General features: G+C 42.8%; 1 protein-coding gene across 1 annotated transcript in view; it reads left to right on the top strand.

The window, feature by feature from the left end:
- The window catches only part of SETD1B (SET domain containing 1B, histone lysine methyltransferase), a 64,846-nt gene extending 61,089 nt beyond the window's left edge, over window positions 1-3,757 (top strand). Inside the window, exons 16-18 of the mRNA XM_054006599.1 lie at window positions 663-782; window positions 2,572-2,709; window positions 3,479-3,757. Coding sequence (XP_053862574.1) covers window positions 663-782; window positions 2,572-2,709; window positions 3,479-3,652 — 432 coding nt within the window. The 3' untranslated portion in view covers window positions 3,653-3,757. The remainder of the gene's footprint in view (window positions 1-662; window positions 783-2,571; window positions 2,710-3,478) is intronic.
- Window positions 3,758-11,903: the final 8,146 nt, after the last annotated feature.

The following is an 11,903-nucleotide window of genomic DNA, read 5'->3' on the forward strand; positions in this document are numbered from 1 at the left end:
GGATTTCCACACTGAACTGTCTTCTCACCCCTTAGTAGCACTGTCTCTTCAGAACAGCAGGTAGTTTGAGGTACTTTGGCCTGGGGTATTGATTTTCGGGAGCATTAAATACACTTCGAATTCCAAACAATACAATCGCTAGATCTCTTTGATCTAATGTTCAAATACTAAATGGAATGGAAAGGAGCAAATCAAAGGGAAACACATGGGGCAGAGGTCAGTGTATATACTCTGTGGGATTTAACACATGGTAGACAGAGACAATAAAACAGGAACCAGACAATCAATGAACAAATGGAGCTGAGCCCCAGACCAAAAGTGTGTGCTTACTACAACCCATTAGACACTAGTGCAAAGGAGATATAGCCCAAAAGGGCCTGTTCTTGCACAAGAACACTCAGTGAATCGGGGCAGGACTGGGAGTAGAACCCAAGAATCAAGACGACGTCTTCCCTTCTCTAACCACTAGACTACACTCCTTTTCACAGCTAACGTGGAGGTAATTAATAGTCTGATTTAACTATAGAGTCAGGTGCCACATGCTGAAATGTCCCACTTGTGGCATGGAACACACTGCAAAGGCTCTTTCGTATGTGCTGTGTACTGTGCGGATTGCTGTTTCATTTTTTCCTCATGATGGTTTGGGGTTGTTTTGTACACAGTTCCGGAAGAAAAAGCTAAAATTCTGCAAGAGTCACATTCATGACTGGGGCCTTTTTGCTATGGAGCCCATTGCAGCTGACGAGATGGTGATTGAATATGTGGGTCAGAACATCAGACAGGTAAGCTGTATTCCCCATGGGTGACCACAGGGCCTTTGCCATGACTCAGTCAGAGTGGAAGACCTCTACTTCATGAAGTGTGGAAGGTCACATGTATCTGTCCTCAGTAGCATCGCTCTTCATAGCTACCTGGTTTTATTCATCTTCTCCATCCCGCTTGTAAATTCACAAACACTAAAGATTCCTTGAGGCTTTCAATACCACACAGTGCATAAATCTTGAGTGTTTCTTCTGGGATTTTTTGTGCATGGGTCGGTTCTCTTGCTCTGTTTCCTCCTGCCTGTTCTCTGGAAACCATTTCAGAGAGTAACATATGCAAGATGAAGTCATTGTGCAGAATCCTATTGATGATATTATGTCACATCTGTGTAGAAATGAGGGTAAGATAAAAGACTCCAATTTATGATTTTTGACCAGACAAATTTAAAATACTTTTGTTCACATGATGGACTGGATGGTCCCTTTAATGCTAAGTGGCGAAGCCTTGGTGTGCTTTTAAAAAAAACGGTTGTTTAGAATACCCGATAAATGTAGGCTGGAGCAGAATTTCTTGAAACAGGATTAAATCCAGACATATTCTCAGAATTTTTGTCCTTTTTTCATTTTTTTTGTAAGAGTGCCATAAATTTACACAGCCCTTTAGCTACCCATTCACTGCTCTGGATGAACATACAATCTCTAAGGCAAATGAGACACAGACATGAAGAAGCTGTGCTATAGATAAGCCTGAGAGTCACCTACTTTTTGAAAGATGATTATAAGGGCCCTAAAATCCAAATTTGGGGTCATTTGAGCAGTTGGGTTCCTGAGATACAGCTCCCCCCACCCCATAAAACATCAGCTGTTTACAAAAAAAAATAATCACATGATTCTTCTGACATTTTGTTGCCCACATCTGGGACTCAAACTAATGCTCTGATCTTCCCCAAAATGATATGATCCCATGGACTTGATCTCCGCTTGTGCACTGGGGAAGCAATACTGAATAAATTACTGAGAGTAAAGTTTGGAACTCCAGGTCAGCACAAGCTAACCTGATGTGTCTGAACCAGTGAACTTGCACGTGCGGCAAGACTTGGGCTCTGTTGAAGCCATAGGGTGTGCAGGAAGCTCAAGGTTACACACTGTACTCAGCTGCACCTATGCACTGTGAGTTCAAGCCCTACCCTTGGCAGATTTCAGAGCTGTGCATTTTTCACAGGAGCTGTTCTCGCCTGTATTGTGCAGGGGCTCTTTCTGGAAATTTTGCCCTGACCAAATTTCTGGTTTAAGAGTGTAATTTTAAAGTTCTCTAACATTCACATGCAGAGTCCGATTTTACTTTAGAAGGATTGTCAAGGCAGAAATTGAGCGGGATGTGATGAAAGGAATGCAAGTGACTGGGACAAGGATTCTTGATACACATTCCTCCTACGTGAGCTGGTCATAGCATTTTCGGAGTCTCAATTTTCAGTGCAGAGCTAGGGGCCCTGCTGAGTGTTGTCCTCTGTGTAGGTTTCAGCGGTGTATGGGTTTCAAATATAGAGCAGGCTTCTCCAAAGTCCAAGGGAATTAGGTGCTGAATCCCATTTGAAATTCAGTGCCTAATCTTTGAAAATCCCATCCTAAATGCTTGTCCTTTGAATTCTAAGCCTGTCTTTTCTTGAATAATTTGGGGTCGTAAATATCTTTTTAAATCCTGAATGGCAGTTTTGATTTGTGCCTTTTAAATTGACTGCATATAAATCCCTTGTACTTTACTGCCCATCTCTACGGCACACACTGACTTGACAATTGGTTTGCCTGGTAGGTCATTGCAGACATGCGAGAGAAACGATACGAGGATGAAGGCATTGGGAGCAGTTACATGTTCAGGGTCGACCATGACACCATCATTGATGCAACAAAATGTGGAAACTTTGCCAGGTTTATTAATCATAGCTGCAATGTAAGTATCACTTTGCTTATGCTTCTGAGAGTTGGCCTTTACTTACAGATAAATCAGCCAGACATTCAGTTATACTCAGAGGTGGTGATGTTTAATAGGAGCTGTAATCAACATATTGATAAGCTGATGTGGATCAAGACTAGTATAATGAACTGGTATGAGGGGACTGGAAGATGTAAGTTACAACAATTTAGAGTCAGCTCTGAATTTGGCCCCAGAAACCTGACTGTATCTAAGGGTCCTGGAGAGACACTATTGCATGGTGTTTAAAACAAAACATAGCCCACACACTGCTATGGGAACAGCCTCCAAATGGTGTTCACGTAGGACCAGGGTTGTCTGTCTCATCCAGGCAGGGACTCTGCCTTCGCCTGTGTTCTGTACAGTACTGGGCAGACTGTGTGCACTCAATAAGTAATAATAATTTGGGTGTCTGAGGCATTACTGCCTCCCACCTGAGATTCCAAAGCCTGTAGGAGCCGTTCATGCTGACTGTACAAACTGTCATGATTTGTACCTTAGAAGAAGTATAGTGAAGGCTGAACTTTGTTTTCTGTCTTAATTCCCCCAATAAATCTTCCCATTCCCATGAGGAATTGAGTATGGCAGGAGAAAGTGAAAGCCCCACACCCCAGCCCCAGGAAAAGTACCTGTGCCCCTCTGTAAAAATAATTGCAACAACTCAGCTGATTTAAATAACTGCTAAAGAAGCCTGCAAATCTAAAACTTCCAGAAAATTAACCCCTTTCCCAATTGGTCACCCCTGCAGCCAAATTGTTATGCTAAAGTCATCACTGTGGAGTCTCAGAAGAAGATTGTCATCTACTCCAAGCAGCACATCAACGTGAATGAGGAAATTACTTACGACTACAAGTTTCCGATCGAGGATGTAAAGATCCCATGTCTGTGCGGCTCTGAGAACTGCAGGGGGACCCTGAACTAATCCCGAGGCTTCTCGTCACACTTGCACCTTCGGCCATGTCAGAACTGCAGTAACCAGGTGTGGTTGCACTTTGCCAAAAAAAAAAAAAAAAAAAAAGAAGAAGAAGAAGAGAAGAAAACCAAGCAAGTTTCGCACTTCTGTCAGGATCACAAGTGAAAGCAAAAAGCGCACATGCATAACTAGGACTGTTCACGTTTCAGGTGCTCTTCCTCGTCAGATCCAACACACACAAAAGGTGATTACCACTTTGTGGCATAGTATATCCAAACACTAGCTTCTCTCTGTTCAGTCTCTATATTATTGCTCATAGTACGATAATGGTACCTTTGTTGTTGTTGTTGTTTTTGTTGTAAACCTTTGTCTTTCCATAAATGCTGCTACCTTTTTCTCATCAGTTTGTTGTTTGAAAAAGACATTCAACGTTTAAATGTGAAGCAGAGACTGAAAATGCCATAAAGGTTTGTTGGGAGCTTGATTGGCTGAAATTGCACAGACTTTTCAGAGTAAGCTGTAAATAAATGTATGGTTGATGTTACAGAGCAAGCCAGAGGCTTGGGTGCAAGAGTGTGAATGTGTGTGTGCGCGTGTGTGTATGCTTGGGTGTGTCTACAATGAGACTATAAATGAACTGTCCTGCCTTTTCCTTAGAGATGGGCCTGATCAATTCCTCTGACCCAAACATCCTGGAAAGCTGGGGAACATTCAGCTCTGTAATGGACCTGAACTTAATGCCTTAGGCTCACCTCTAATTTTCACATGCCATGCTGGTATTTTGGGGGGATCAATAGCTCTATTACCATACAGAAAAAATACTTAATACCACAATCTGCATAATTAATAAGTTTAATCAGTTACTTCGTCCTTCCTTGCAAAAGGTGGCTTGATAAATGGCCTTTTCTGTATCTACATTTCTGGTGGATCTATTCCTCTTTCATTCAAAATACTGAGGCTGAAATTAAATGATCAGTACAGTCATTGTTTATGCGGTAGAATCCTTACTGTCTTTTAAGCATACACTACTAGAACAGTTCATAGAAGATGGCACTGAGATTTCTTTCCCTGTAAGAAACCAACCGCTGGGTTTCTTTTGTTGTTTATTTCCAACTTCGCCTCCTGACACGCAGCCTCTTTTCCCTCCCTGCCATGACTTTTCAGTCAGACTGTTTGCTTTGCACTTGTATGGGTGAGATTCTTGTTCTACTACTACAGGGCTCTATTCTGCCACTCTCACTCACACTGAGCAGTACCTGAAATTGGTCCCATTCATTTCAATAGGACTAATTATGGAGTAAGGCACTGCTCAAAGTGCATGAGGGCATCAGAGTCTGTCCCAAACTGTGTACAGTATGAAAATTGGTTTTTAAAAAAGTTTAACTTCCAAATAAAAACATTCTTTTCCTTTTCGAAAACATGTTATCACTGTAAGCGTAGGTTGTAATGAAATCCTCGGTTTTATACTAGGGGTTCCATTTCAAATGAGCCAGAATCCAATCAAGTATTTATTTTGATCTGAAATATTATTTGGCCACTTGAAGGTAAGCAGATCAGTCTTTCAAAACGTATTCAATTCCTCCTGCTTACCAGTGGAACTTAGTTGTACTAAGCCGTTTAAAAACACACACAGTTTGTAGAGGAAAATGGGACTGTTATCACAGTAACTACAAATCTTTCCCCTTTCGAGTAACTTGGACAGCTGCGTTCATACTCTCTTCTGTCTAGTGACGATTACTGCCTGATCATGCTTCAATGATCAGAAGTTGGAATCTTGGAAATGAGTTTTTTAGGAGTTATTTATACTGCATATATATTTGCCAGGACTGTATTACAGTATGTAGCATGTAATATGGGGTAGACTTCTATATTTCATTTCTTTTTCAAGCAAAAGGCCTAGAGGAGCTGGAACATATGACTGATACAAGCTGCCTTAATATTATCTGCATTTCTAGCTGAGGATAGTTACATTGTCCCTGAGATTGGACATGCAATAGTCTCTCCTTTTTATTTCTTTTGTTTTTGTTTTGGTGATTTTTTTCCCCCAGTAAATGCTTTCTGAAAATCTCCTCAACAGTGGGTATCTGTGACCCAAAGACATAAATTTATTAGAAGCACAAGTGGTTTCTGTCTTTGAGAGCTGGTTATAACTACAGATTCATTGGGAGCATTTTGGAATTAAGCCACTGCTCCTTTATTTGTTTGAATATGATTCTTCCTTTCATACTTATCTCCAGTTGGCATGTCTAAGGCTTTGGGGAATGCACTAAAGCTTTGTGTTTCAGAACTAAAGTTCTGAATATCAAACCCATATTAATTTCTCTGCCTTCTTCCTTTCCATCCCTTCAAACTACTGTATCAACGTTGGTTTCTTACAAATACATTGTCCAGTTTGAATATACAATACGTTTCCTATGACACTGATGACCCCAGTGGATTGTGAGGGATGATAGGGTGGCCACATGCAATTGCCTTTGTCTTTATTATGGAGAAGCAGCCTATAGAGACTCTGGCCAAGATTAAAAAAATGAGACTAATATTAGTTTCCAAGGGTGAAATTTTCAAAAGTGCTGAAGTACCTTTACCTTCTAAGTCACTCTGGCACTTTTGAAAATGTTTCCCTAAATCCCTATTTAGACTCTTAAATAACTGCTCTGACTTTTCCAACGTGTTCAGTGCCCAGCTGTTTCCATGGGGGCAGCTGAGTGCGCAGCACTTTTGAAAAAGCAGGTTACGTATTTCAGAGTCTAAATATGAGCGTAGAAGCCGGTCTTCATGCTGCTTTGTTTGTTTGTTTCCCTTCAGAATCTTGGCTTGCAGGGCCCAGTATGCAAAGCTTCCATCTTGAATTGAGCAGCCTCTGAGTGGGCCAGGATGGAGTATTTGATGGGGGGACTTGTAGTCTCCAAAGGATGTCTCAGCTGACATTAAATGGGTGACAGCAATGGCCTCCATTTTGTGCATACTAGTTTTGGCCGCCTCATTCCTGGCAAATCACTCACGTGGTCTTGGTTGGGCAATGTCTGGGCACTCTGTAGATACAAATATGTATTTGGGCTGCTGTACCACTTACACATTTATGACTCTTCCTAGTTACGAAGGCCGGTAGCCTACAAATCCTGAGATTGTAGAGCAGAATGGAGAGAACATAGTGTGTAAGGTATAGACATCAGCCCAAGGCTGGCACAGCCCCATGCCCTGCTAAACTGGGTGTTGCCATAGCCATTAAAAGCTCATTGTAATGTGGAAAGTTTTCAAGGAGGGGAGAAGAACTAAATTAAAGCTTGCCAAGCATTCTTCTTTGTGGGGGTATTTACAGAAGAATTTTTCTGTATTTCATTGAAGACCATATCCTTAATTCTGCTTGGGCTTACATTAACAACAAGATTGACTGTGTTCCCTGTTAAATTTTCTCCCCTGAAACTGAATCACTTTAATGCGCCTGCTACGTGAAACAATCCCAGAAAATAACACAAAAGTTGTGGAAATGTAGTTGCAAGCCTTATTGTTGTCCCCAAGCGTGAATGAGGTGGCTTTAGTTATGTTTGTAAATGCCTTAGAAATCGGCATATATAGTAAGTGCCCTCTCTGCTTGAAAACCTGCATGTCCTGCCTGCCCTGTTCATTTATCTGTCAGTTTCACACCAATATTTTCCAATTCCAGAACTATGTTGGGTCCCATAAGTAATCTGTAACTATCAAGGGGTGGGAAGGGGGGGCTCATCTTGCAGATATTTATATTGTACAGAACAGCTTATTTCTACAAGAAAAACATTTTTAAACTCTGACAATGTAAACAGTAGATTCAGTTCTGGTTTTTGTGACCTTTTTCAGGGATCATTTCAGTGCATTTCTATATAAAATAAAAATTTAAGGAAAAAAGGATTTTGAAGTTTAAAAAAATGCATCTTCTGTACATAGGCAAACTTAAGAATCTTCTCTTCAGACACTGTTTCTTGTAGAAACATGTTGAATTTTTTTGCTGATTTCTTTGTACTTCAAGAGCATGTAAATAATTTATTAAAAGTGACTATTGTAATTTTGGAGTTCTTTTTAAAAAGAAGATTCCAGCTCTAACTCATGTCAGGAAGACGGGGGAGGGAGAAGGAATGCATATAGAAAAGGAGCTGGTGGCATTTACAGCTTGTGTCAAGCTTTGTATAATGTAAATTCTGTATAAATATATTTTTTTTTTTTTTGGTCAAATAAGTAGATGAAATTAGAAGCATTAAGAAACTGAAGACAAAAGAATGCCAAGTGGAGGCTTTTTTTTTTTTTCCCCAGTCTGAAACCTAATGTGCAAAATCTATTTATTTCAAGCGAGGAAATATGTACAGTCTATTAATAGACAACCTAAAATGTATTTAAGCAAATCTGCATCTGGATTTTTTCAATTTAATGTTTTGTTTTTATAAATTTCCTCTTTAATTGCAATTGTAATATTTGTACAAGTGAAAAGAAACACATTGTAAAGGACACTCTAATCCAATCGGCAGTTTTAAAAACAAAACCTAAAAAGCTGCCCTCATTCCTTGCTGTTTCATGGCTTCTGTAAACAGGTCGTTTTAATTCACAGTGTGAAGGTTAAGGGCCTCCTTTAAAAGGAGGCAGGTAAAATGGTTTGCAATAAATGAAAATTCTGCTTTTTTTTTTTTTTTTAAGTTCTTTTTTAAAAAATCTCTGCTTTGAAGATTTAGGATTTCTGCTTTCTCTTTTGTTAAGCAAATTTATAAATTTAGGGATGTTTTGTGCATATAGATTCTGTCATCAGTATGTATCTTGTTTTGAAGAAAGTGTTTTGTTGTGGATGTGTCATGCTGTATATATTTGTTCATATTTTTGTGAATTGAATACTATGTACCATTGTATTATAGTAACTTTTATAAAGCAAACCATAAATATACTGACTTTTCTTACAGAAAAAACTGTATTGTGCTTATTACTCTATTACAGTAGCAGCTAGAGGCCTCTGAGGTTGGGGACCCTATTGTGCTAGGCCCTGTATGGACACACAATAAGAGACTGTCCCTACCCTGAAGAGCTACGTTTTATTAACATACCCATGTGAATCTCACTACAGGATCAGGGCCTACAAACATAGAGCCCGATTCTGTCAGACTTTGTCACGTGAGTAACCCCGTGACTATTTGCACGGGTAAGGATCACTTAGTTGAATAAGATTTGTGGGACTGGGATCATACTTTGCACAGCTATAGCTCTTCTTATCCCAGGATCCCCAAATGCACTAATTTAAACATCAATTGAGAGTTTAAGGAACCATTATGATCATCTAGCCTGCATGTCTCTCAACATCCCTTAGAGATACTGTTGCAGGCTGTTTGTATTATCTGTCTGTGACTCTTTATGCTGTAAGGTTGGCAGGGAGCTAAGAGCTTTTAGTTTGGGTATTTTTTTTAATTGTGCTAAATCTGTAATGAACTTGGTCTACATTTTACAGTGGAGGGAAACAGACGCAAAGTTAAGAGTCTTGCCCAAGGTCACTGCCATGGGATGTATGTACCCCATGTTACCCAGCAACTGAAGGGTTAATACAAGCCCTGCCAGACACTGCTGATTGGCAGTCTAGCAGCAGCTGGGAGGATAAAAGGGCTGGGAAGCAGAAGGGTGGGGGTGGCTAACAGAGCAGTGAGAAGGGAACTCCAGTCAGCAGACTGCTAGAGAGCCACTAGGGACAACACTCAGCAAGGGGCAAACAAACCCACAGACTGAAGAGCCTGCCGAGGCCCGAGGGAAGGTAGGAAGGAGCTCGGGGTACAGTCCCGGTCAGCAACCCTGACTCTCCTTATCTAGCTTGAGGGCCCGGACCTGGTACCCAGTGGAGTGGGCAAGCCTGGGATCCCCTACCAGCCCCCTGGGGGTTTCCAGATTCCTGGACACCAGGGGTAGACTGACAGCTCTGCGAGCTGAGGGAGCCAGCGCCATGCACCCCCTACCCCAATTTGGCCACAGGGGGCACCGCCTCAGTCATACATCAAGATAGTGGTAGATTTGAAGATAAAACCCTGGAGTCTACTCTCAACCCTTTGTTTGGCCATTAAAGTGCTACCCCCTCTATTAATTATTTGCAGTATTGTGGCAGTGCCCAGGGTTCTGTCCGTAGGAAGAAGCCGTCCTTGCCTCAGAGAGCTTACAATTGAAACAGATGAAAAAACAAGCCCAGCGTGGCAGAGAAGGAGGCCGTGAACTAGTGTTTGCAGTAGCAAATTTCATCACTAGGATGAGATGCCGTTTCTATTCAAACCTCCCTCCCCACAGTCTGCAGTTGATGAGAATGGCCTGGATTTTCAAAAGCTCCCATGGGAGAAACTGGCAGTTTAAGTGGCCAAAAGGGTTTTCTAAGGTTCCTAGGGCTGCACAAGACCTTTTCAGAAGCAGCCTGGTCCTTGGGCCCAAGGGCTGAATTGGACGCATTGATAAGCCACCTAAAGGCATGGTTCTAGGGTGGGGTTAACTTGATGGGCTTGTGGATTTTCAAAGTTGTCCGAAGTCTCCCTCCTCCCCCAGTAATGTGCTTCTGAGATAGTTGTAGGGAGGCACAACGTGACATCCATCTGCCCATCATCTGTGTTCCCCTCCATCTCCCTCCTGATCTCCATGTTCTCCTGTACACGCTCCACTCTCCATAACTGCCAAGTTGTGTGCAGCTCCCTGGGGGACATTTCTCGGTCACTAATTGCTCCTCATTCCAAACAATTGGGGTGGGGAGGACGGTACAAATCTCCCCACACCAGTGGCAGAGGGAGGCAGGACTCTCATCTCCACACAACCACCTCTCCCTTTCCCACTCTGGATCCAATGGTTGCCCTGCTCCAACTGCTTTGGGTCCCCTCAGAATTCTGCCTCAGTGGGGAAGGGCTGGCCTAGCCTGTCCCAGCCCTCCCCAAGGTACATTTGCAGCGAAAGGAGTGGGCTTTTTCCATTCCTCCCTCACCCCTTCTTGTAGAAAAATGTGTTGTCCCAGCCTGCTGGCCCTCCTCTCCAGCCCTGTCCCCCCCACCGCGGCGCGCACACACTCCTGAGAGGGGAAGGGCAGGAGGCTCTGCTAGAGCTGCCCTCTGACTGGGGGGGGGAGGGGGAAGACACTTCCCTTCAAGGTAACGGGGGGGCACAGTAAAATGTTGGGGTGGGGGCAGTGGCAGATGCAAGAGAGAGAGAGCCACAGGAAGTTGGACAGGAGAAAGAGATGTAAAAAAAGGGGAGGACCCCTCCCTGTGGCTGGGAAGAGAAGCAGTTGCCCCAGGCAATCAATTCATAGAATCCTAGAATATCAGGGTTGGAAGGGTCCTCAGGAGGTCATCTAGTTCAATCCCCTGCTCAAAGTAGGACCAATCCCCAACTAAATCATCCCAGCCAGGGCTTTGTCAAGCCTGACCTTAAAAACCTCTAAGGATGGAGATTCCACCCCCTCCCTAGGTAACCCATTCCAGTGCTTCACCACCCTCCTAGTGAAAAGGTTTTTCCTAATATCCAACCTAAACCTCCCCCACTGCAACTTGAGACCATTACTCCTTGTTCTGTCATCTGGTACCCCTGAGAAAAGTCTAGATCCATCCTCTTTGGAACTCCCTTTCAGGTAGTTGAAAGCAGCTACCAAATCCCCCCCTCATTCTTCTCTTCTGCAGACTAAACAATCCCAGTTCCCTCAGCCTCTCTTCATAAGTCATGTGTTCCAGCCCCCTAATAATTTTTGTTGCCCTCTGCTGGACTCTTTCCAATTTTTCCACATCCTTCTTGTAGTGTGGGGCCCAAAACTGGACACAGTACTCCAGATGGGGCCTCACCAATGTCAAATAGAGGGGAATGATCACGTCCCCCGATCTGCTGGCAATGCCCCTACTTATACAGCCCAAAATGCCATTAGCCTTCTTGACAACAAGGGCACACTGTTGACTCATATCCAGCTTCTTGTCCACTATAACCCCTAGGTCCTTTTCTGCAGAACTGCTGCCTAGCCACTCGGTCCCTAGTCCATAGCAGTACATGGGATTCTTCCGTTCTAAGTGAAGGACTCTGCACTTGTTCTTGTTGAACCTCATCAGATTTCTTTTGGCCCAATCCTCTAATTTGTCTAGGTCACTCCGTATCTTATCCCTACCCTCCAGTGTATCTACCACTCCTCCCAGTTTAGTGTCATCTGCAAACTTGCTGAGGGTGCAGTCCACGCCATCCTCCAGATCATTAATGAAGATATTGAACAAAACCAGCCCCAGGACCAACCCTTGGGGCACTCTGCTTGATA

The sequence above is a fragment of the Malaclemys terrapin genome, chromosome 16 (assembly GCF_027887155.1).
Source record: "Malaclemys terrapin pileata isolate rMalTer1 chromosome 16, rMalTer1.hap1, whole genome shotgun sequence".
Classification (NCBI taxonomy): Eukaryota; Metazoa; Chordata; order Testudines; family Emydidae; genus Malaclemys; species Malaclemys terrapin.